Below are 25705 nucleotides of genomic sequence, written 5' to 3'. Positions count from 1 at the left end.
TGTTAAAGAGAAGGAGCATTTATTTCTCCATCTCCATCATTTTTATCTCTTTTATTCTGTGGTGTCCAAAAACACACCCTCTTTGTGACAACTGCAAATGTGATATTAACTCTTGTTCCTCCCTTTCCAAATCTCTATTTTTCATCTGAAGTGTGGCGAGAATGAGGGTTAATGAGGGTTAAACCCTGCATTTATAGGTTAATGATGTCAGAGCCAGAACAAGACAGGAATGTGTCTAAATGGAGGGAGATTCCACATCATACTCATCCCAGTTTTTGTCCTAATAAAACAAATTTCCTATTTAAAGTTAACTTTGTTCATCTAAATACAGCAGAGGGTATAACAGTAATGATTAAAAAATGGGTTTCACTTTATTTTGATGGTCCTTTTAACATACTCTGTTGACTAACACTGCACCTCAAAAAAAAAAAAAAAAAACATTATATTACACTTAATTTTAGCATTTACTCTCCCTTTCGAGTGCCATTGGCAAAGCATGCTGGGAAATAGACATCCCAGCCGTTTCAGTTAAACTTAAATTCGTCTAAATTAACAGAAATAATTTCATAAAACTCAAAACAATGAAACAGTTCAGTTTACTTAAAATATATCAGTTCTGTGAACTTGAAAGAAAAAGAAAGTGCTAAATACTCATAAAAGTTAATTTGACTGAACTAATTAGTTTAATTTAAGTTTGTCCTACTCAAACCAATTAATTATTTTGAGCGTTAGGGTTTACAGTGATACAGTACATGTCTACTAACTCTCAAGATTGTTTATAGAGTATTAGTAGGGTTAGGGTTATAATAAGTCGAGATGTACTTTCAAAGTTATTTTTAGTCAGTAGAATGTCTTTTGGGGGACCATCACAATGATACTCTTAACTGTAGTTGCAAAGTTACTTATGGTCAGCAGAATGTCCAAAAGGGACCATCAAAATAAAGTGTTACCAAAAATTGTTTTAAGAGCATACATTTTGATGGAGGAACTTGTTTTAAAAGTGTGAAGGAAAATTCTTCATGTTCTTCGCCATAAGAAAGGTCAAATCAAAGACAGGTGTTCCTGAGCACTACATACAATACCTGAAGTCAACTAAATGGCTTCTGACGGATAAATGATTAATGTGCGCCAGGCGAACAGATATAAATGGAAAATACGCTTATATAATCTTGGGTTATATAAGAGTTGTGAATGCATGTCTTGGAGTTTTCAGGCTTTGAATGCTATGGCACGTTCTTATCTGAACATATGACTTGATATATCAATCTATAAAAACAACAGATTTGTGTTTTTTTGCTTAATTTATTCAGTTCATGAGGCCCCATACGTGGATGCTAATTCCAAATGCAGTGAGCAACTCCTCCACCATCTGGGCTTTAACTCATAATGTTTTATTCAAAGGTGCTAGTGAAGCTCTGCAGTTGTGTTTCTTGTTTGAACCACCCGCACTCGCTTCCTATTTGTGGTTACTTCTTTGAATTTTTTATTAATCTAATTATATTATTTTCCTCTTCCACAAAATGGTAATATGCACCATGCCAAGATCAAATGGTTGGATAAATGCTTTTGATATTGATTATAGAGCAGAATTTTAACCGCTGGATATGAGCCCATTGATCTGCCCGTTTGCCAGCACCATAAAGAGCACGTCAGGAAGTAATCACCTGTTTGAAAAGTTATGGGAAGTTTGTTGACCGCTTAGGTGGCTTTTTATAAGCAGGTTTGAAGGAGAGATTGACTTGTAAATTACAGCTTTATTATATACAAAACATAAGTATTCCCAATCCATCATAAGTTCATAAACTTTAGGTGGGCCTTTGTAGTTTTCTGAAATATTCACCCTCTTACTTTGATGGTATTGGGTCATTTGAATGTTGTTTTGTTTGTTTTTAGTTATTATTCTAACTTATTATGTACGGTTTGACTGTGTGTGTGTGTGTGTGTGTGTGTGTGTGTGTGTGTGTGTGTGTGTGTATTTTGCCTTTCTGTGTAGAACTTAAACCAAAATATGTGTTTTGAAAATAAAGAGCTAAAATGAAGGTTTATTTGTACATGACAGAGAGTTTTTTTATTTCATTTTTTTGTTGCTCTGTCACTATGAATCACACAGCTGAAGAGGATGTGTGTGTTGAGTATGTCACATTTGTTTAGTGTGGTTACTGTGGCAACATCATTCCTTTTGGTAACTAACCAGAGTCGTAATAAAACAGAACTTAATTATTCTCAGACAAAAGATGATCACAGATACTTTTATAAAGAACTCTGTTTGCCTTGTTTTCATATAATATTTGTTAATTTAAAATGTTTATTTTTGTGTTTTCCAGTGATTTGATTTACTTAATATTATATGCCAGGCCTGCATCTAAGGACTTTTAAAAATGCCTAAAATTGGATGTATTGTATTATAATGAGTGTTTAGTGCCAAGGTTGTACTCTGTGATCAAATATGTATATTCTGAACTAGACAGTTAAAAAAAAAAAAAAACGTACAAAATTAATTAATAAATAAAAAACTCGGAGGAGCTCTTCTGGCTCTGGGCAAAATGATTTGTCTTTGAAAAAAAAATGAAAAAAGTAAAAGACCTGATGACAGAATTATATTATTTTACTAAATAAAATGAAACAAAGATGTATACTAATAATATAAATCATAATATTATATTAATTGTGTACAAACATAGTACATTATATTATGAAATTTTATTTTTTAATTAAAAACAAATATATTTAATATAAGGATCATAAATGTGTATAAATAAAACAATACAATTAATGTGTATTAAATTAATTAATTAATTGAATTAAAAATAAAATAATGTATAAATGAATAAAAATGATGATAAAAATAAAAATTAAATGTGAATGATATGTAAAAGTGCTTTTAAATTAAAATGAATAGATGCCAAAAGCAAACTTAATTTACTGTATACAGTCGTGTATTTGGTCGTAAATTTGATACTGGTCCTTTAAAAGGCAATGAGAGGAAAGGGGCGGGGCGGACGGCAGGGGGCGGGGTGTCGTCACTCGTCACACAGTCAGAGGACGGTCTCTGGACGCTTGAACCGCATTAGTGCGCCATAGCACATTGAACTACAGTCATTACGCGAAGATCTCCTCCTCAGGATTTGGCGGAGTGTGTCCTATTTAACACGTTTGTATTATCTGTAAACGCGTTACTCCCACATAAAGCTGTTTAAAGGATATCGGAGACATATGTCAGGCTGAACCTGTGTTTTGTTACACTCTACGGACTCTATTGTTTGGGAGTGTGATTCCATTGAACTTGGTCCATTGTTGTTGGATGAGAAGCTCAACTTGGCATTGAGGATTCTGGGATCGAATACGACGCTGCAAACAGTGGTAAAAAGCTTTATTATTTATTACATAAATGAAGTAATTTGTGCGACCTTTGCTCACATCCCACAAGGTTCCATTAGAAGTTTGGATAAAAGTTCACTGGGTTAGATAAAGATACAATGAAGCGTTTGCTCTTCAAGTGTCTTGTATTGAACTCCAGAGGCCAGTCAGACAGATATCTCATTCATCGGAATCTCAAATGGATTTAACAAATGTGGGCCCAAAGAGATTTTTTTTTGTACACTTTTGAATGCGTCAGTCTCAGACATTCCTCTAGTACTGTGTGTAACCTAGTTTGCTTTGGGCTGTGATTTTAATGGTTTAGTTTTTTGGGTTTTTTTGACCCTACATTTTATGCAATAAATAATGTATCAAATGTTTACATTATGGTAACAAATTATATTAACTTAATAATGTTCATTGATAACGTTTTATATTTTTTAGCCCAATAACATATGTGTACATTGAGTTCTGTATAATAGCCTAAATTATATATTTTGATTCAAATGCTAATATTTATGTTATTTCATTAATATCTGGCTTATTGTTTTATTTTATTTTATGTTTGCATTATTTGTCTTTTATCAGCTATGTGTGGTACACTGACCTTTATGGATAGATCTTGCACTGTAAAAAAATTGCTGCGATTATTTATCACAACTTAAAATCCAACATCGTTTCAACTTTAAAAAGTATGTGTTCATGCTTGACTTAAAATATTAAGTTTAGTTAAGTTGGATATTTAAGTTATCTCAACAATTTTTAAGTTGTTATAACTAATCGCAGCCACATTTTTTACAGTGTGTTAAATCAGTTCGGCCTAATCATTACTTCTGTTTCAGAGGCAACATAATTTTACTCCACAATCTGAATTTCACCTTTCAGATTTAGAGTTCTGGGGCTTTTGTATAGGCTATAGGCTACCAATGCAGACGATTGTGAAAGTGAGTTAGCAGTTAACAAGTGATCTCTAATGGGGGGCGTTGACGTGTGCTGCTTGTTGGGATTGCAGGAGACAAGGAGCTTGTGATTTTGAGTCATTAGTGTAGTGGTGCTAAATGCCTGGATGGATGGACCTTGGAGCTGCTGTTATAGTGTGCCGGTATGAAGAAAAAGTGGTAGATGAAATGTTATGTAACCACTTCTTAAGTCCACGTTGCAATGAAACAGGAATCCGGTGAAGTATTCCAAGAGCTTCTTGTGAATTTCCAGATGTATTCTCCATATATTGTCCTGAACCTGTTGGCCACATCTGTTGCATAATGCGCATTGGTCAGATGGCTTTCACAGTTCGTTACTCTAACGGCTCAAACTGTTGTTTGCAGAAAACTGGCAAGCGCTCTGGTATTGTAAAAGGTTATCAGAGTGAAATTGATTGACCCTAATGGGTTGTCTCAACAGCACAGTCAACTTCTAAATATCATGGTTTGACTTTTTTCTTTTTTCCCTTTTTTGTGTGAATATTTTCTGTTGCTCCAAGTTGAAAGGAGTCTTAATTTATCTAAACCTTTTAATTCCTCTATCAGGAACCAATGATCACCACCACAGCTTAAGTGAAAGTAATACAGAATTATAACTTGAGCGTTGTGTGGTCTAGGGCTTTGACCCTTAACCTTTGACATTTTTATCATTCTTGGTGTCAATATTTGTGAAAGGTGGCATTAACAACCCTGCCGCCAGTGCTCTGAGGTCAGTATCTGTCTGGACAGACCAAACAAATCACCGTATACCCGGAGTTAAAGCTGCCTGCTTAATATCCTGAGCTCATGATATTCCAGTTAGGAGAGCCGGCAAGCAGAGAGACAGTTCTGGCCTAAATTGTTGCATGGAAGATGTGGGCCAAGGTCATTGTGTGTGTGTGTGTGTGTGTGTGTGTGTGTGTGTGTGTGTGTGTGTGTGTGTGTGTGTGTGTGTGTGTGTGTGTGTGTGTGTGTGTGTGTGTGTGTGTGTGTGTGTGTGTGTGTGTGTGTGTGTGTGTGTGTGTGTGTGTGTGTGTGTGTGTGTGTGTGTGTGTGTGTGTGTGTGTGTGTGTGTGTGTGTGCGTGTGCGCGTGTGCGTGTTACAAGGCCAACCTGCTAGATGGACAGATAAATGCAGTCTGTTCTTTTTCCACTTTTTTCTTTCCTAATTTTTCTTTCTTTTCTCACCTTACATTCTCTCATGCAACTGCGTTTTACACAGAGTAAACTTTCTTTCTTTAGTTACTTTCTCCACCCCAAAATTAAAATCCAGTAATTATTTAGTCCTTCTCATGTCGTTCCAAACCTGTATGTAGGACTGCAAAAAATTAAAATTTAAAAAGCTAAAAACCTGCACATGGTTGTTTGTAGGGCTGCAAAATTTGGGCAAAAATTGTGATTATATTACAAAAAATTTCAAATATATTACATTTTTTATTTCACTTTGACTTGAAATGCATCAGCAGCCTCTTGCTTTGTGCTTATGTGTGTGTACAGCTTGAGTGAGTGAGTGTGTGTGGATGGATCTGTAGTGATACAGCTGGCTGCTTGCCCATCCACTCCTGCTGTGATATGATTTAGCTGCAGCAGTGTGTGTGTGTGTGTGTGTGTGTTTTAGAGGGGAAGAGACTCACATCAACTGTATTAATAATTCTTAGTTGATTGTTCAATCACTACGGTGGCCTTCTTGTGACTCCGCAGCATGAGTCTGTTGTGCTCCTCAGAAAGCCTTATTCCTCTCTGATGTAATCAGCCCAGCTGTCGACACACACACTACAGGAGGTCGACATGTCTGTGCTCAAAGGACTAAAGTTCAACCTGGGGGGCTTTGAAAGCATAACCTTCCTAAATTTAGCCTGCAGGTTTGCGTGTAAGTTGTTCGTTATGGTGGTTAGTTAATCATGGGTGTTCCTGGCCTTTCTTGATAACAACTTCAACACCCACCCGTCCCAGTTGTGGTGTAGGAGATATTTGCAGATTTTGTGTTGAAGTTAAAACACATGTTAGGGTGAAGATCAAGCTGTAGGCTATAATATTGACATTTAAAAGCAATATTTTATAAGACTGGTTGTACTGAAATCATCTTTTATTTAACACACTAGTTTTCAAAAGTTTTGGGTCGGTAAGATTTTTTCAAAAACACAGTAAAACAGTACTATTGTGAAATATTATTAAATTTAAAATAGCTTTTTTTAATCGAATATATTTTAATGTATTTATTCATACCATGTCAAAGCAGAATTTTCAGCATCATTACTCCAGTCTTCAGTCACATGATCCGTCAGAAATCATTATAATGTGCTGATTTGGTGCTCAAGAAAAATTTCTTATTACTGTCAATGTGGAAAAAAGTTGTGCTGCATAATATTTTTGGGGAAACCATGACACATGATTTTTATCTAAATTTTTTTTAGGATTATTTGATTAATAGAAAGTTCAAAAGCAGCATTTATTTGAAATGGAAATTTTTAAAAGTATAATTACTGTCACTTTCGTTTAATGTGTCCTTGCTGAATAAAAGTAGTATTTCTTTAAAAAAAGACATTTATTATACACAATTTTTTATTTATTTTTTGGGGGGGGGGGTGGTGGTATAATTTGGCTGTTTCACCATCATTTTTATTTTATTTTTAATATTATTGATGCAACTTTTCTCTTTTTTCTTTTTTTTGAGCAGCACGGCATGCTATTTATTATACAATGATAGGAAATGCCTGCAAGATATTGTTAGCTTTTATGTAGAAGACTTTGAACTTGGGAAAACTGTACTGCATTCATATCAGACCTCAAGGGAAAGTAAAACTATTTAAACCACGACTCTGTGTCTTGCCAAGAGTCAATATTTTTGCACTGTCTCCTCTCCTCATGAACTTGAATAAGACGACTCGATCTCCCTGCAAGCCCAGCTGAGGCCTCAGGAATCTGACATCCTAACGGCAGAGAAGCGTATTCCTCTGAAACCAAACCTCCTGCAGTCCTACAGGCTGACCTCCTCCTGACACCAGGCAATGAGCCAGTTCTTCTTATACCAAGAAGACCAAAGCCCTATAGCGTTTAGTCCATACGAATCCTGTCATAAGAACTTGTTTAACTCTTGTTAACTAGTGTAGCTTGCAGTCATTATTAACTGACTGTGCTGCTGTATTCACAACTAAGGAAGCTATGATATGGATTCCTGGAAAATTAAATAAGAAACTGTTTCAACGTTTTCAAAAAAATCTCAACCAATGGTTAATTGTTGACCAAGATCTTTCAGACATTGATAATCACAGTTCAAGTCATTATAGCTTCATATGGCAAACCCACAGACCTTCCAAAGTTAATAAGAGCTGAAAAAAGCTATTGCAATCTGATTGGCTGGTAATTTTCTTCCATTCAGGTCACTTTCATTTTCGATCCCGGGTAACAAGAAGAAGACCGTGTTTGGTCACTTTACATGATGACCTTTTCTGTTCTTGGCTGGAATAAACTGCACAAAACATGTATCCTGGTAGTCAGAAGTCTTGCTGAGTGAGACTATGGTAATTTTAACTTATAGGCATTTGTGGTATGTAAACTAACTAACAGCTGACATTATGCTGAAAATTATTGGTGGATTACTCATTTTCTATGTAATAAACTCGTGCATGTTGATGAACTCGTTGATGGGGAACTAGTTTGTTGACATACTCCGTCCTGAAGTAACATGGTGCTTAAGTAACCTTTCTTTTGTTTCAAGATGATGCCTGTCAAGTTTCAGACTGAGATTCATTGCTCGAGTCCCTCATTTTTGAGATAACAAATTCATGATTACTGTGTTGTGTGATGGTGTTGAAAGGCGTGAAACCGGTTTAAGTCACTGGTATTGTGTAGCAGCCAAAAAGATACTCCTTTGAGCAAATGACAGGTGATTTCATTTGGGTTGAGCCACACATTTTTGAAGTGACAGTATCGGCATCACTCCCTGTGAAAGTGGACCTCAACTTGAGTGTCCTGTTTCTCTTTAAGTCCAAACCTCGAAGCACATTATTTCTAATACCTGGCTGGCACAGCCCGACAACTAGTCTGGCCACTTTTCACATAGATAGTCATTTTCTCTGTGGTTTTGGCCCTTTGCTCTTTTGTCTTGCTCCCAAGCTGTTAATGTTGCCATTAGTGTGTTTATCACCTTTATTGAACTGCGATATTTCCTGGTAGCTTATTGATGTTGCTCATTAATGATACTCGTGTTTGTCCTGAACTAAGATAACACCAGAGACAAAGACAATAATGGCCATAACAATTTCCAAAACCATTTTGTGAGGACACTTGCTTGTGTACTTTTTCACAGAGAGAAAAGGGAAAACATTACTTTTTTGTTTCTCACTCTGTCTCTTCATTTGTACATTATTCTTTACATTCTCTTATAGTTCTCCTCTCCATTGCTCATATCTCTCCCCATCATTCAATTTCAATCAGGTTTCTTCTCATAGAGTAACAGGTAGTCTCCCTCAAGCATATGGCTGGTGAAAAGAGAAAAGGAGCAATTATTTTCTCCATTAGTGTCCATTCCAATCCCAGATGCTCTTGGCTTCACTTCAGTAATCCAATATCCTTATAGATCCATAACATATGCCCTCTGTCGCTCAGTGTCACTATGCTCAAAGTAACTCACAAGTGTGGCCCGAATTCATGAAACACATGACCCATACATGTGTGGTCTTCAGAATGTTTATATTTCCATAGATTACTAGCAATTTAGCAGTTGTGTTTCTTCCAAAATAGACCATTAATGGGTTAATTGACCCTTCAGCTTCGCCCACTTTAGTTACTGTTGCTTGTGCTCGCTCAGACCAGCTTTACAGAGCTTGCCATATGAATGGGGATTTATTTATTTTGTGAAATAGTCAAGCTTCCACAAAATTAGCAAACTACCACAGTTTCAAAGGTAAGAATGTCTTCTGCGGTCTTGTCATAGCTAGATATATTTCTTACTTTTGTTTGTGTAAAGGGATTGGCTCATACTTAAGATTGTTTCTTCTTTAAAGGAGAAGTTCACTTTTGAAAAAACTTTTGCTGATAATTTACTCACCCCCATGTCATCCAAGATGTCCATGTCTTTCTTTCTTCAGTCGAAAAGAAATTAAGGTTTTTGATGAAAACATTCCAGGATTTTTCCACATATTATGGATTCCATTGGGACCCAAACGGTTCAAGGTCCAAATGACAGTTTCATTGCCGCTTCAAAGGGCTTTAAACGATACCAGACGATGAATAAGGGTCTTATCTAGCGAAACGATCGGTCATTTCAAAAATAAAATAAAAAGTTGACGTTTTATAAGCACAAATGTTCGCCTTGCTCTGTTCTGTGATGCGCGTTCGTGACGTCACGTAATACGCAATTACGTTGAAAAGGTCAAGTTTGATGTGTTTACAAATGTGCGGAAGGAGGACCATATAAACATTTTCAAATGTATTTGTGTCAGTTTATCGTTTAAAATGCCCATTTCGTGTGCGCATCCTGAGTGTTTTAATATTAAAAAGCCAAAAAGAACATTTTCTTCAATTTTTCAAGCGTGACCTTTTCAACGTAATTGCGTATTACGTGACGTCACGAACGCGCATCACAGAACAGAGCAAGCCGAACATTTGTGCTTATAAAACGTCAACTTTTTATTTTATTTTTGAAATGACCGATCGTTTCGCTAGATAAGACCCTTATTCATCGTCTGGTATCGTTTAAAGCCCTTTGAAGCGGCAATGAAACTGTCATTTGGACCTTGAACCGTTTGGGTCCCAATGGAATCCATAATATGTGAAAAAATCCTGGAATGTTTTCATCAAAAACCTTAATTTCTTTTCGACTGAAGAAAGAAAGACATGGACATCTTGGATGACATGGGGGTGAGTAAATTATCAGCAAAAGTTTTTTTAAAAGTGAACTTCTCCTTTAAGCTCTATTTATTTAAGTGTATTGTGATCGTTGTTACTTTACTTCCACAGTTTCAGTGTCTTTGAGGGTAGACAGTTGGGCGTTTCCAGAGGCCTTATCCTGTGGAGGAACACTTAAATGCTCCAGTAAACTCACACACTAGGTCACCGAGTGTGTTAAAGGTGGAGTGTTGTATTGATTTGCACAGTCAGGCTTCCTATTTTAAACGATAGGAATCAATCATGGTCTTAACGTATTGTTGATTTCAGATTAAGTGATTTGGGCTGCATTTAACACTATTGCTACTATTTTTCAAAATGATGTCATGGTGATGCTATTGAAACTACATTTGCCAAAGGCACTGCCTGTAATTTCTGCAGTTATTATTACTTCTGCATTGCATTCATTTGTGTTAGCCATTGTCATAATAATATTTTGGTGGCAACCATGGTAAATATTTGTAATAGTGTGACTCCATTGTTTATTTCAATTTTGGAGCTAATCTTCTCTTCTAAACCACATCTGGTTTAAGGGTGTAAAGAGTGGACCTTGCTCTTTTCAGACCTACTAGAGCTGAACCACACTGACAGCTGTGCGTTAGCAATCAGTGCTTAAACCACATCATTCATGCATGCATTACACGCATATACAAAGACTGCTGTCACCATGTTGAGTCACCACTTGAGAGGATTTACAAGGATTTTATCAGTTTATGAGAAGTCATGTATGAGAAGTTTTTTTTTTTTTTTTTTACTTTAAGTTAATTGGTATGTTGTCATTGCAGGAGAGTTATGATTGTCTAATGCTTTGTAGACATCACAATTACTGTGATTACAAGTTTCTGACCAGTAAATATATTTTTTCGAACTTTTAATTATAAGTTAGAATTGAATAAAAAGCTCTTTCTTCCAATTTGTGTAAAATACCCCAAATGCCATCTCTTTTAAGATATTTCAATTGCCATGCTTTTTTATAAAAAATTGTGTTAAAAAAATATAGAAATAGTTGAGAATAAATATTATTTTGCTGTCAACAGCAAATGGATTTTTGTTGTAGTTAAGAAGACCTAAAAATAAATCAGCATCTTGCAATTACGATAATTTTATCTTTTTTTTTGTCTTTTTAGGTAATTCAGACGAGATCGTTTCAATTGAAAACGGTTTAGGAGTATTCAGTGATTTGTATAATATGGCTAAGTTGAGACCAGTCTGAGGGCTGGTTCACACAGAACACGATTTTGCTCTGAAAAACCACAAGGTCTCAAGACACGGCTTTAAAATGTGAGATTATTTAAACTTAAACCGCGTTTTTATAATGCCGTGTCATGCGCGAGACGCTGCAGAATATGCAAGACGCGGGCGCAACGGTCAAACACGTCCGTCCAGCGCGTGTTTACATAGAAACATAATGGAAAAGTAGCGCAGTGGAATGGAAAAGCATGTTCTGTGTGAACGGCCCCTTAGAATTTATTCAGCTGTTTAGGATGTAAAACAATGTCAATCATTAATCATTGAATGTTGCAAGTTAAGGTTATTCGAGGTCCTCTTGTATCCTTTTGATGCCAATGGGGAATTCCTATGAGCAAAACAGAAAGTTGTAAATTAGAGACCTTCCTTTGCATGAGTGCTGCCTTGAAAAATGCTGCTTGACTGGTGTCTTGTGAACCTGTGAAGGAAGTTGTTTTGAAAATCAGGCTTTATACTGTCTAATGTATAATACAAACAACTTAAGCATCCTTTGGCAGTGACTGTAGACACATTTTATTGTTGCGCATATTCTCAAAGAAACAGTAGGATTGGTGAAAATCAGTTTTCAGATTTCAACAGTTTTGTTGACAATGATCCAAAATGGTTGTACTTTTGAACCCAGCCTGAAAAGATGAATGACAATGAGTTGTCCAAAGTTTGCATTTCACAATACCAAGATGTTTGAGAAGGTCAGCTGGGAAATGTCCTCTTTATCTGTTTAACTTGAGCAAAGTGCTTCATAATTTGTAGCTGTGTGGAGAACTGAGCATGGGTGGAAGAACGGGATGGATCACAGATACACCTTATTATAGTTCAAGGCGAAATGGAAAAGAAAACATCATAGAAGTATAACTTGTACTCCCATTTAAGCCGTGGCTCGTCAAGGGGTAATTTGAGTCATTGAGGAATAAACTAATTTATTAAAATAATGAAAATAAATGAGAAAGTAAAACTAATTCTCTAAAGTCAAAATTTTTCCTGCATTGCATTTGCATTTTCATTAATCAGCCCTGAAAAGTCAAAAATCAGATTATTTGAATAATCCACCAATTTGATATAGTATTTTAAAGATTATCTTTATTTATTTCAGTACTTTTCAGCCTTATTTTAAAACTATTTTTTTTTCTATTCTTATATTGTATATTGCTTTTTCTTGTCATTACTTGTTTAATGTATAAAGCTTTGGCAATCATGCCAATAATTTTACATTGAAAATTGTTTTTATTAAATATATATTGTAGAGCTGCATACATTTGCTTTGACATAATTAATTTAGACTACAATGCAAAAAAGTTATAAAAAAAAAGAAAAAAAAGGACAGTTTTACTATTAAATAATGTGCTTATATGATGGGCCTTTCTAAAGTGGTCATGTGACACAAATACACCACTATAGATTAAGAGGATGACTTGCCCACTCTCCCTATCAGAAATGTTTAGAGACATGTAACATTGGCCTCATTTTCTCTCCGTCTAACGAGATGTTGGATGGAAATGCCCTGCGAGGACTGTGGCGAGCCTGCTGGCGCACAGTCGTGTAGCATCTCTGCCAAGATGGCACCACCCGATGTGTGTCTGCTTTTCCTCAACACACTCACGCTTGTGTGTCCCAGACACACGGGCCCCAAGACTGTCGGCAACACCCAGGGAAGACGCAGCACTGCTGGCTCTCTCGTTCTCGTCTGTGCCGTTTGGAAAGGGTTATGAGCCTAAATTCCAAGCAGTAGCTCTTCTTACTTATAGCCTTCAAACCAGATTATGCAATTTTCATTTTCAAAATCGATTGTTATTTGCGCTCTTCTCAGCCTGGGTTTAAAGTTTTGTGATTGTGTGCAGAATTACACAGCTGTGAGAGGATTGTTGGCTAAGTCTGAACCCATGGGCTTTTTGGCAGAGGAAAACGGCAGGAATGTGGAGTGGAAAGGATGTGGAAAGTTAATCATCTACTTGATTAGTAAAGTCACGTTCTGTCTGTTTATATGCTGTGATTATAGAGCTGCAACCTTCACCTTGACGAAAAGTGACTGGCAAGAAGAATGATTCCTGTAAAATGTAAACCATAATAGTGGTTTTGACGAAAAGGTATATCGTTAAATGTGAAAGGTGACTCAAAGGTGTGTTTGTGTGTGGCACATGAGGCCTTGCTGGTTTAAACATGGTTTTTAGTGTTTTCTACATCTAGTGTGTAATCCTTGTGGTTAGTTTCAGCTTTTTTGGCAGAGAAACTCAAAGCACAAACACACACAGTACTGTATATCTCTTTACCCCGCTGGCTGCTGCTGAATGACGACTAAGCTAGTGCATAATATCCTGTCTGGACCAAGCTGAGAGAAAACTTTCAGAAACTAGACCGGGAAGCTGATAGTATTACTCTGTAATGTGGTTGAACTCTTGAAGTGTTTTGCATGTGTGATTCTTTGTCCTTTACCTTGTTGATGGAGTTATAATCTGCTAATGATCCTGCCTTTTCCCTGTAATAGTTTAACCAAAATTGAGAATGCAGTCATAATTTTCTCAGATACTCACCCTCATGCCATTTTAAACCTGTTTGACTTTCCCTCTTCAGTGGAGCGCACAACAAGTGACTTTTTAATTAATATCCTGTTTTTTCTTTTCAGTATAATATTAAGTGGATGAGAACTGGTGCTGTCAAACTTCATAAAGATGAAAAAAATAACAACATAAAAGTAGTTCATATGACTTATGCAATATATTCCCAGTCTTCTGAAGCCGTACAATAGAATTTCTGTGAGGAACAGACTAAAATCTGAAAAATCCTGATATCCACCCTCTTCTCCCATTCGTTTCTCAAAAGCATTGTTAGCTAAGAGACCATTGGTGGCAATGGTTCTATGATCTACTTAGGCTAACAATGCTTTTTGGGAAACGTAGCTTTTCAGATGAGTCGGCTGGTCTAGTTCACAAAACTAGTCTGGATGATTGGTTCTCAAATCGTGTTCTTGACTTGAGTTCAACTATAACTCATTGATGGTTGAAATGGTTAATGGCTCAAACCGGTTACATGACTCCTGAGGCTTGGAACATAGTGCACTAGTCTTGTTGACTACTTTTATGCTGCTTTTGTGTCCTTTTTGAAGCTTCAAAACTCCAGGCAACCTTCATTATGATTGCATGGCAAAGAGCGACCAGAACAGTCTTCAAAATGTCCACTATTCACACTTGCGGTATTTTTCAAACAGTGTTTGCATTCAAATGATTTGCCCTAACTCTTCACTATCACTCATATTAATATGCTTATTGATAAGATAAGTGTCTCTCTCTCCCTCTGTGTCCATGGTGTTGGACCAAATGTATACACACATTAACATTTATTTCAGTTAAAATATTTTCTACAGTGTTTATGGGTGTGAGGAGGGATTCTATTGGTTGATTTGGTGGGTGTCTTGTCTTCCTGTTTTCTCCGTATCACATTTACCTTTCCATCTGTTTATTCACCACTTAATATCTGTCTGTATAAGGCTTGTGGTGGGGTTAACAGGAAAAACAGGTTGTAACTGTAGTCAATAATAACATCTGAAAACCATTCAGCTTTTTTTGCTTTCAACCAGTTCCTGGTTTCAATGAAAATTTGTTAACTTCGTTAACATGTTAGGGACTATAAGGATGATATTTAGTTGTTTCATTTTAATAAAGCAAAATTTTTTTGAATATTTGAACTTAATTTTTATGCAGAAGGCCTACAGTGAAATGGACCATGTTTACACTGTCACCAACCACCAGCGGCATGAAGTTCTTCATGAACTTCTTGAACATTTATTTTGATAAATGCATACATCACAGTTTAATTATTTTATGACTGATAGCAACAGCACTCAGAATGAATGATTTGTCAGGAATATCACACTGTGGTGTGAATCTCCTGCAATATCATGCAGACAGAGTCTCTGTGCAGTGCTGTATTTCCTAGAGTATGTCTACCCTTGCTTAAATGTGTAGTATGATACTACAAATACTTAACAGCAGTCAAATCAGCCTTAAATAATCAAAACTGTATTGACAGTTTATGGCTGATTTGACTGCTGTTGTGTGTTTAATCTGTCATTGTGCCAGACACACAGAAATCCTCAGTGTTTTACAGACACCAGCAAGCTCTCCAAGAGCAGAGACTCTTAAAGGGATGTTAAGTCTTAAAAGAGATTATGTAGTGTGTTGTCCGGACGTTAATCAAATGGATGAATGTGCCTCAATCCTGCTGTCCCAGATCTCAATGAATCACAGGCTGGCATAGGCCTTTTCTGCATGTTACCAATGACTATATAGTGAAAGAGGGTTCACTCCTATTACTTATGAATAGGGAGAAACTGCAATGCGCAACATGGAATACAATCAGCATTTATCAATCAATCAGCCAATCATTGCGTCACTGCCGTTATAATCTCTGGTTCCGCTAGAAACCTGAGACTTGCGCTTAGGACTGCACATGCGCATTGGTTGGTCTAGCCCCCCAAAATACGCTTTTTTTTAACGCTATTTGAGCATAAGAAACAACATTTATGGAATATTTTGTCAGGTTTTGTTGCTGATTTTAAATGTTATTTAATGAGTTCGGCAAGCAGTTTTTGAGATTTCAGTATTCCCTATTCAGATAGATTTGGTCTTGAATGCCCAGAATAGCTGCCCGGTGGCGTTGCAAATATGGCTGCCGAGTAAACAGACTTTCCTTAGAAGGGACTTTGATGTTACTAGGACAAATGTAACAAATAAGTTTAAATGTATAGTTTTTTTTTTGTGAAGATCATTTATATAGCTACTCATTCAAGTAGTAGATCCCATGCAAAATACAAGGTAAATGAATAAAACCATAATAATTAGATTTTTGTGAGCCGTTCAAACCTGTAAGACTTTTGTTCCTCTTCTGAACACAAATGAAGATTTTATTTCTCTCCCTCCATCGGCAGCTACACAACTACCACTTTGACACTTAAAGTTAATAAAGAGATCGTAAAACTAATCCATTTGAATTGAGTGGTTTAGTTAACATTTTCTGAAGAGATGCAATCGCATTATATGAGTTGATGAATGTTTATATGTGAATAAAATATTTAATTAAATCTGTTCAGTGTATAAAGTTATCGTGTCTCTTCAGAAAATGTTAACTAAACCGCTCAATTCATATGCATTAGTTTTACGATCTCTTTATGAACTTTTTAAAGCGTCAAAGTGGTAGTTGCGTAGCTGCCGATGGAGGGAGAGAAATCGCTCAGAATTCATTAAAAATATCTTCATTTGTGTTCCGAAGATAAATGAAAGTCTTACAGATTTGGAACAACATGAGGGAGAGTAAATGATGACAGAATTTTCTTGAGTGAACTATCCCTTTAAACAATTGTAATGTTATGCTCTAATGTGAATACAGTCCTTCCTAATGTGCTTCACTTCATGTCATGTCTAAAGTGTGAATTTATATTCTGATGTAATGTGTAATATAGTTATTCATCATTTTTGCTTAAATAAAACATGGTAATGAGTTCCAGAGCTTTGTACCTTAAAAAAAAAAAAAAAAAAAAATCAGAGAGCTGCAGTTGTATTGGAAGAATAATTATGATCTTTTCCAGAGTTCAGAAGTACCCTGTTAAATAAGTAATGGTTACTCTTAAAAGATTAAAACAGATCTATAAATAAAAGTAAAGTACAATAATGTCAAGTGACAGCTGGTGTTTCATTTAGTGGATCGTCTCATCTGACTTCCTTCCATGAGCTTTGCATGAGAGGACACTTTACGCAAGAGATCGTGACATCATGAGTTAACAGCATGGGATAAATGATGCTTGTGGTGAAGATGTGAATCATTTATACCATAGTTGCTTTATTTTTCCTGGTCTTAATCTCTGGATGTGTGTCTCGCGTACATAAAAGTGTGTTATGTAAATGTGGGTTTGATGGCCACATTCAAACCTCAAAATATTTCTCCATTTTTAACCCACAATCCTTCCCTTGTTTTTCTACCATCATCGCCATAACGGCCTCCTGCCAGACGAGACAGACTAATATATTTTTCTTGTGAGAGTGTTTGTGTGTTTCACGCTTAGGAATGTTGACGAGGCCGTAGCGGGTCTCCTGGTATCCCAGCTTGGAGCCTGTGAAACGAGGTCCCGCTGAAACGAGGCCCTGCAGATGTGTGGTTAGACCCTCACGGAGTTTGATCACGAGGGTCCGTCCAGCTGTAAAGTTGTAGGTCTCCAGTGAGCTCTGATATGAACACATATGTCCAGAGGGGGAGAGTGATCTTAAGCTGGTGTGTTGTCTTTCAGGAGCTGTTAGGATTTTGTACTGATGTGTAATGATGCTGAACACAAATGACATGCTCTGAAATCCCCTGAGTGTAGCTGTTAATGAAGCGTTTAGACGCTGAGATTGCTGGAAATAGGCATGAAAAGGACCCAAGACAAAACCAGTTCATGGCAATTGACAACACAGTTGACAAAAGGTATAACATAATTAAAAATGTAATTTTGATGTTTCAATCACACCTCTTTTTCATCTTAACAATATCAACCATAATTTCTCATTAAGTCAGATAGTGTTGTCCTAAGTTCAGTTTTGAATGGTTCATTTTACTAATTACTAAACTAATTTAAGGATTACAAATACTTGGCACAGTTGAATTAAATGAACAAACTGAATTAATTCAACTTTATAGAAAACCAGTTAAATATATTATCAATCATGTCCTGTGAGCCATATATACATTGCTTAATAATGAAGTGTCATACTGTTGGAGCAATAGAGCTGTTCAGTTGTGATTTATGACATTAATTTGTAGGCCAACCCGGAAGGCTAATTTGGCATGGGTTCCTATGGGAATTACGTAAAATGAGGTCTGAGGTTAATATTACTTTCACATTTTGTTCTACAACATAAACGGCATAGTCAAAGCCACTGTATTTTGAAATGGCATTGTAAGAACTATAATGTTAAAATATATAAATTATTTGTTTCACCATTTGAATGTATTGAAATCTATTTGATCTATGACAGTTTTGTCTTTACCAATACTTTTTTTTACAAAATGTATGTAATGAGCGAATACATTGTGAATCCATATTCCAATCCGTGTTTTGTCTTATCCTGAATCACAATGGTACGCTTATAATATGCTATATTTGGACTAATTTAGACTGAGCGGGACCACAACCGCTGCGAAGTAGCCCAATACCTGCATGACTCGTCATATTCATAAACAGAGTATGCTCTTGCTACAATGTTCTTCTGCAAGACAATTTGTTTATTAACTGCTACAGTGCCAAAAGTTACATAGTGTCCCTTTAATTTAAGATCATTATGTCCTGATGTTAAAAAATTGCCTTTTTTGATTGTTGATTTATATGATCAAAATAATTTACACAGGACGGTGTCTTACACGGGTGTCTTGCATTACTTTATACAAACACAGATACAATATCTATCTGGACGTCGGAGTGGGGCGATTTGCTGTGATTCAACAATGAGGTCAATCTGCCAGCGGGCAGAGCTGAATCATCCTCTGGGACGCCCAGTTCTTTGACTCAAGTGGAGAGCTTATCGTTTATCAAACCCTCTTCTGTTCTCTCACAGCTACAGTCGCTCAATAGGCTTTTGTTGTCAGAGATGCAAATGTTTTTGGTGGGGTGACGTGTCTTTGGGACATTGTTGCCTGGATCTCATTCATCCAGATGGCGTGCATGCAACTCTGGAATGGTTATGAAGTCATGTTTGAAAACAAAATTGCAGACTACCGTCTATCATCTCTAGATGGCAACAAGCGCTTTCTTCATATGTTTCAACCTTAGTTTCAGAAAAATCTGACTTTTTTGGCATTTTGTTTGTCGTACAATTTTGTCTTTGATCATGGTTTGTTGCGTCTTAAGTCTTTTGTTGGCTGTTGGTGGTCAGTCCAGGCTAATAGGCCTCCCCTGTGTAAAGAAGCAGATAATCAGATTATTAAACCATAAATCACAGCGCACAGTTGGGGATCAAAATGTTCACAGTGAACCCTAAGAGCACTGGAGTTTTCTCGTATTCAGTCGTTCTCTTTTTCTACTTTCCCTTTGTTTCACACCCTCTACAGTGACCTTACAATAGGATGATACAACCATCATTAGTCTTCCAAGACATGCAATATGTTTTGCTTTAAGAGAAAGATGCGGAGAAGCGAAGAAAGAAAATAGAAAGGAAAAAGTGGTTTCAAATAGAGTTGGGAATCAAGAACTGGTTGTAGCTCATATGCAGCAGCTTACATGCAGTTTACAAGCAATACGAATGAATGAACAATAATAATGAACTAATATATTTTTTTAAAAGCTTGCCAGAATTCTATACTCCATCTTTCATTGTATATTGTACTTGTTTGTTTGAACATATAAGCAACTTAGTTACTTGCTTAGTTGCTTGCATACATCAGAGCCACCTTAAACCACCTTAGCCATTTTCTTAGTCATTTAAATTTTCCGAATGAACATGAATCAAGACGCTTTCAAACACTGAATGCAATAAATGCAAATCAGTATCTGGAAAGCCTCCTAATGGAAGTAAATGAAATGAGAATTTTATCCTAATGTTTCGGATAGGCTATTCTTCCTCAGATTATTAGAAGAATTGCAAAACCCAAATAGTTAATTGGAAGTAGAATGCTTAAAGTACCTAGTTATGTATGAAAAGGAAGAAGCAGTCAAAAAGAAGAGCGTAAATGCAAGAAAGGTGTCGAGGGAAAAGGGAAAAGTACCTTGTCAGCAGGTCTGGAAGGAACATCTCAGGCAGTGGAGTACAACACGGTGTAAAGGTCTAGATTTCCGCATGATATAAGAGCCTGGCACACACTACAGAGAATACTGCACTGGATGGAGTTGAATTTAAGAAGAAATGCAGTCGTTACAAGTCTGTGCTCCCAGGATCCTCTGAGCTCATGGTTATGTAATCATGAAATGAATGTGGATTTGGAAAGAAAGGGGATTTGTGCCTTGGGATGCATTACTGCCCGATATCTGCATTGCACCCTTTTATTAGTTTCATCTGTACAGTTTTTGTTGTATTTTATTTATTTTTTCAAGCAAGGCTACTTTCATTAAAACTTCTTTACTGTTTTGAAGAACTGTTGCTAAATTACAATTTCAGTTCTATGTTACTTTTCGAATATAGAAGTATTTACTCATGGGAGGAGTCTGTGTGCTTTTTCTTGATCATTTTTGGAGCACTGATATTTATTTATTTATTTTTTTGAAAGCTGATCTTAGGCCTTAGAATTTGGCATGCCATTTGTGTGGTTTAATTCCAGATTCCTCTGCTTCCTATGAACTTGTGAACCATCTGTTTACTCAGAGTTGGAAGCGTACAAAGCTTTGGTTTGTGTGGTGACTTGGTGACCACCGTGCAAAAGTAAATCCTTCAGTAACAAGAGCTCTGTAAATCAACACTCGTGCAACGTGTCACCCTTTCATGACCGCACTTCCTCCAAGAACAATAAAAAGGCTCATGGCTTATGGGATGAAATGGGAATTCCTTTTCCAACCTCTTCCACCTCTCTGTTAATGTGTTATGTAATACTTCAAGTGGCTTGGTTTTTCTTTTTTTTCCCCACCCCTTTTTCTTTTTCAAGGGAAATTTCTACTGTAATTAATCCACTTAAAACTAATTAGTACCTAAATTGAGTATGTGATGTCATCAGCATGGCTTAAAATCTCATGTATATTTTCAATATAACTGTAATATTTTCCATCAGCTGACAGTTCAACTCAAGTTCTAAAGAAAAAGAGAATCCGTCTCAGATTAGGTAATAAAATGTCAGCCGTGTAAAATAAAAATGACATTTATTGTTTCTTTTCTCTTCTGTTATAGGTCAGTTGTCAGATGTTGAAGGAAGGACACTGTACTTTAAGGATAAAAATGGCTGTGTCCTAGGTTTTTGGAAGAGTTTTCATCCTGACCACTGTCCTGGATCTACACCGTCAGAGGAAAGAGTGACCCATCTGTTGGCGAGAAAAGACTTTGGCGATTTTATTTTTCTGCGGACAGTATTTAAGAAGTCATCATGCCTATTCTGAAGCAGCTTGTGTCCTCGTCCTCCCAGTCAAAGCGGCGCTCTCGTGCTGACCTGACTGCAGAGATGATCAGCGCACCCCTGGGAGACTTCCGTCACACTATGCATGTGGGGCGAGGAGGCGACGCTTTCGGGGACACCTCCTTTCTTAGCACCCGCTCAGGGGAGCCACCAAGGGAGCCGGAGGTACAGCAGAGCTCCCCTAAACAGAGCCTCCTTTCCCGTACGTTCCGAAGCAGCAAGCGTTCCCAGTCGGTCAATCGCGACAAGCCTGACAAATCCAAACTAGCGCCCCCTGGAGGCTCACCAAGTTATGTAAAAAATGCAATCTCGCTGCCATATTTGAATGATGACAACGCAGGACGAGGTACAGAAATCCACCTTCCCAAGAGCGTGTCCTCAAGTCCTTTAAAGAACGTTCCGGAAGTTGATGGAAAGCCGTTTAATGGAGCTGCAGCGCCCGCTGTATCGGACTTGGAGCTGGACGAGAGGAATTTTGGTGAGCTGACCGACTTGCGTCCGTCAGTTCCTTACACCGGAGGCATGAAACATGCAGAGTCAATCATGTCCTTCCACATTGATCTGGGTCCCTCCATGCTGGGCGACATCCTGAGTGTGATGGACAAGAAGGGCTTAGATGATGATGATCTGGGATTCGAAGAGGGGAAGAGCAGCTCGCCGCCCCAGAGTCCTCCCAATGAAGTCGAGGAAGAGGACCCCCTTCCTCCGATCCGGCCTCCACGCCAAAGGCCAGGCACCAACCCTTACACTCCAGAGCTCCAAACCAGGAACCATCAACACTTGGACAGCTGTTCCCTCTCAAGTTCAGGGTCCACCGTGCTGGATGAAAAACCCCACAATCAGATTTATGAGGGAAATATGGACGACATCAAGTACAGCTCACCTCGAGTGCAAGACGACAGAGACTTCTCCTACATGGATGATGACGATGACGACGAGATTAGGGTGTAAAATGAGCTGTAAGTTGCCATAACAGTCTTTGCAAAGACTAAAAGAAGAGGAGGAGGAGGGTTGTGGTCGATTGGTGAATGCAAAGCTTGTACATTGACATGGAGGACTGATTTTATAATGGAGATGAAAGGGAAAACGTATGTTTTAGCCCTTGCTAAATATTTTTTCACTACAATTCCTAGTTCAGGTATACAAACCTTCTGTTACTAGTGACTTTCACCAGAGCCGCCACAGCTTTGAGAGGAATGTGCTTGTGTGTTTGCATATGCCAAGGCGAGGAAATTCCGTTTCAAATGGTAATTATGGTCTCGTGAGTATCATTAATGAATTCCAGTGTTGACCACTTGGAACGCTGATACAGGAGGTTTGTGTGGAACCAAACCTCATATTCTCCCATGATCGACACAGTGCTCGGATGCAGCTCGCTTATGCCTTTGGACTTCCAAACTATTGCCAACAGTCTTAAGTTTCCTATGTTTTACAGTTTTTGATTCCATCTTTAAGTTATATCCTAAATTTTGCCTTGTACACAAATCTGTATTGATGTAAATGTCAAAGTAATGATTAGAATGCCATAAACGTGTTTGGAGGTTCAACACAACGCTTTATCTCTGGCATATGTTACCTTTTTTTTTCCTGTTGAGAGTTATGTAATGGATCTGGACTTTGCCATGTGGTCCATGTGTGTTTAAGAGGATTTCCTGTCGGGTCACATGAAATTCTCAATCTTGGAGACTTTAGATTGATGGGATACAGAACCCGAGAGCAGTGGTGACGCTGCTTGGAGGCAGTAGAATCAGTCTGAGTGGAACCAATGACGACGTCAATTTTGTGTGTGTGAATGAGGATTGATGTCAAGAGGGCTGAGAAGTGTGCTATTTGATTATCATTGTATAGGCTCAGAGATGAAGGGGTAGCTCTCTTATTCAGGGTCTAGTGTAGTGCCTCGATCTTCAAACCATGCTCATCAGCAGAAGTGGCTATAGAGGGGTTTTCATCTCTGAATGACTCTTGTAGTTCCTTGTATTTCTGTATTTAGGTTTTGAAGAGAGATAAGACTTATCACCCCGTGATAAGACTGTAACTTGTATAGCCACTCTGTGAGTTAGTGCCATACCCTTTGCGTCGGTTAAACATGGACAGAAATGTACTTTTATTAAAATTCTTTAATCTCAAAATGAGCAAACTTGATCCTCCATGCAATATTATCTTACAGAGATTGTTTATGCGGATGGAACAGATCTGACTCATTCCACAGTCACATTATATTTCAAAGCTTTCACTTGATTTTCCTTAAAAGAGAGGTGTGTAATTTCCCTGCCACTAGCAGCACCAAAATGGGTTATAAATAATAATAATAAAAAAAACCTGCAGTATTCAGTTTATTTTTGGTGATTTGGAACGTTTAAATGGATTCCATAACATCGGCTCAGCCAATCATGTGAGTTTGGGGGCGGGGCTACGCATTTGTTTGACTGGTGTTTTTTGACAAGTTTCAAACATCTGCATCTACCATTAGTCATTTTTGAAATTGTTTAGTGCTGCAGAAATTACACACTTCACATTTAGGTCTCTCTTGCAAGAAAAAAAAAAAAAGTTTTATAACAACAGTTAGCAAATTTGCCATAAAACTGACAAGATATTTAACACTATAGGCGCACCACAGAAAACATCAAATAATTGCCGATGATTAACATCCTGGTATCTCAGCAAGTATTAACTGTTTATTGTGCACTTTGGATCACAGTTATGTTTCGGGGAGATAATTTAAGTGTTCCATTCTTGATATATGTACATAATGTTATTCATTTCATGTATATTTGAGTTTTTTTGATTGATGTTATTAGTCAACAGTGCTGGCCCTGTAATCTGACATTATAAGCACACTAGGAGCCGAAGAGAACACCATTTTGTAGAATCGGTTATATTTGTAAACAGTTGGTTTCTTCAATCTTATTATACTGATTTCTCTGTGGCCTTTTACCTTCTCTTTGTAATCTGTTCTTTGTGATCAGACTACAACTACATTATTTGCTTGCTCATCTGTTTTTCAGTGGTTTGTGAAATCAGCATGTCTGTACAGAGGAACAAGTAAGGTACGATTAATAAGACCTCTAAAAGAGAAACCGTGAGATGTTTGTAATGCAGACTAGGGTGTTTTTCATTGTGTATAGAATGGTTTGGAAAAGGGCTTTATTAAAGGGGTACGAGGGGCTTGTGTTGCCTTATATCTGGTTGAAATGCTTCATTTGTCTTCTAGCACAAAAGGAGGATAATCAAATGTGCCAATTTCTTTAAGTTTTGTTCATACGGGTTAAGCAAGTGGTCTTGGAGATATCACGCTGCACGCAAAGTTTTTGAAGACGACCAGATGTCCGGAGCTGGATTTGTGAGACTGAAAATGAGCTGGAATGCTGGACTATAACAGGTTTTGAGAGCACCAGGGCTCCCTCTACAGTTTGGAGTAGTTTTCTTACAGGCCATCAATACTTTTACTAGTGTCTATGCTTAGAGAGACAACAGTATCATCCATATATGATGGCATAGAGGTTACTATAGTTTATTTGCTTGATTACTATATGAGCAGTTGTATAGCACAACATCTTCGTACAGAAAATTGACAAACACTAAAGTTTAAACCATCTCTTTAATTTCCAAGTATTTGCTGTTTATCTTTTTTTTTTTTTTTTTACTTAATGTCTGTATTATTCTGTACTGAAATAATATATAATGCCCTGCCTCACTTTCCCTTGCAAAATAACAGTTCTATTTTTCAATAAATAAGAAAGCTGATAAACTTCACCAAAGGGCCATAATTTGTACTGGTGTTCATGACTGTCAATGCTAATCATCATTTAAGAGTAAAACAAAATACCTGAGCGAGTTTGTTCATGTTGTAGCAGATTAACATGCTTAATAATCATCCTCAGGCTAAAACTGCTGTATCACAGCTTTTCCAGTATGTTGACTCAGGGAACTCTACCACTGCGCACAGTTTGTGCTGATGAAACACATCTGACAGATTCAATTCAAAAGTCAATTATTATATTTCAAAGAGTCAATTCTTCTCAATAGAGGGTGGACCTAAAAATAACTTAATTAAAATGGAGATACACCTCTACAAGTGTGAAACATGGACAGAACCTCTCTACCAGGACTAGATGTGTAATTCATTTAGTACTCTAAACTCTTCCTTAATGAAATGAACACATTATCAGTTTTTAGGATTTGCATGGAAATGCATTGGA

The 25705-nt window shown here is 37.2% G+C and overlaps 1 protein-coding gene and 1 long non-coding RNA gene across 2 annotated transcripts; one reads left to right on the top strand and one right to left on the bottom strand.

Annotated features, from left to right (window-relative positions):
- The first annotated feature begins 3055 nt into the window (after positions 1-3055).
- cdc42ep4b (CDC42 effector protein (Rho GTPase binding) 4b) lies at positions 3056-25264 on the top strand. Its single transcript, XM_082151368.1, has 2 exons — positions 3056-3360; positions 21284-25264. Exon 2 carries the CDS (start codon positions 21477-21479, stop codon positions 22455-22457), a length of 981 nt encoding a protein of 326 aa, XP_082007494.1. The 5' UTR covers positions 3056-3360; positions 21284-21476; the 3' UTR covers positions 22458-25264.
- Positions 17909-20726, bottom strand: LOC309484866. Its single transcript, XR_014200994.1, has 2 exons — positions 20175-20726; positions 17909-19365 (listed from the first exon to the last, which is right to left on the bottom strand). It is a non-coding gene; the product is annotated as an uncharacterized lncRNA (long non-coding RNA).
- Positions 25265-25705: the final 441 nt, after the last annotated feature.

The sequence above is a fragment of the Leuciscus leuciscus genome, assembly GCF_965113295.1.
Source record: "Leuciscus leuciscus genome assembly, chromosome: 21".
Taxonomy (NCBI): Eukaryota; Metazoa; Chordata; class Actinopteri; order Cypriniformes; family Leuciscidae; genus Leuciscus; species Leuciscus leuciscus.
This window is presented reverse-complemented; position numbering and strand designations above follow the sequence as displayed.

What these genes read in the sequence shown, in the direction of transcription:
- cdc42ep4b (XM_082151368.1), top strand. Translation starts at nt 21,477, where the DNA reads ATGCCTATTCTGAAGCAGCTTGTGTCCTCGTCCTCCCAGTCAAAGCGG.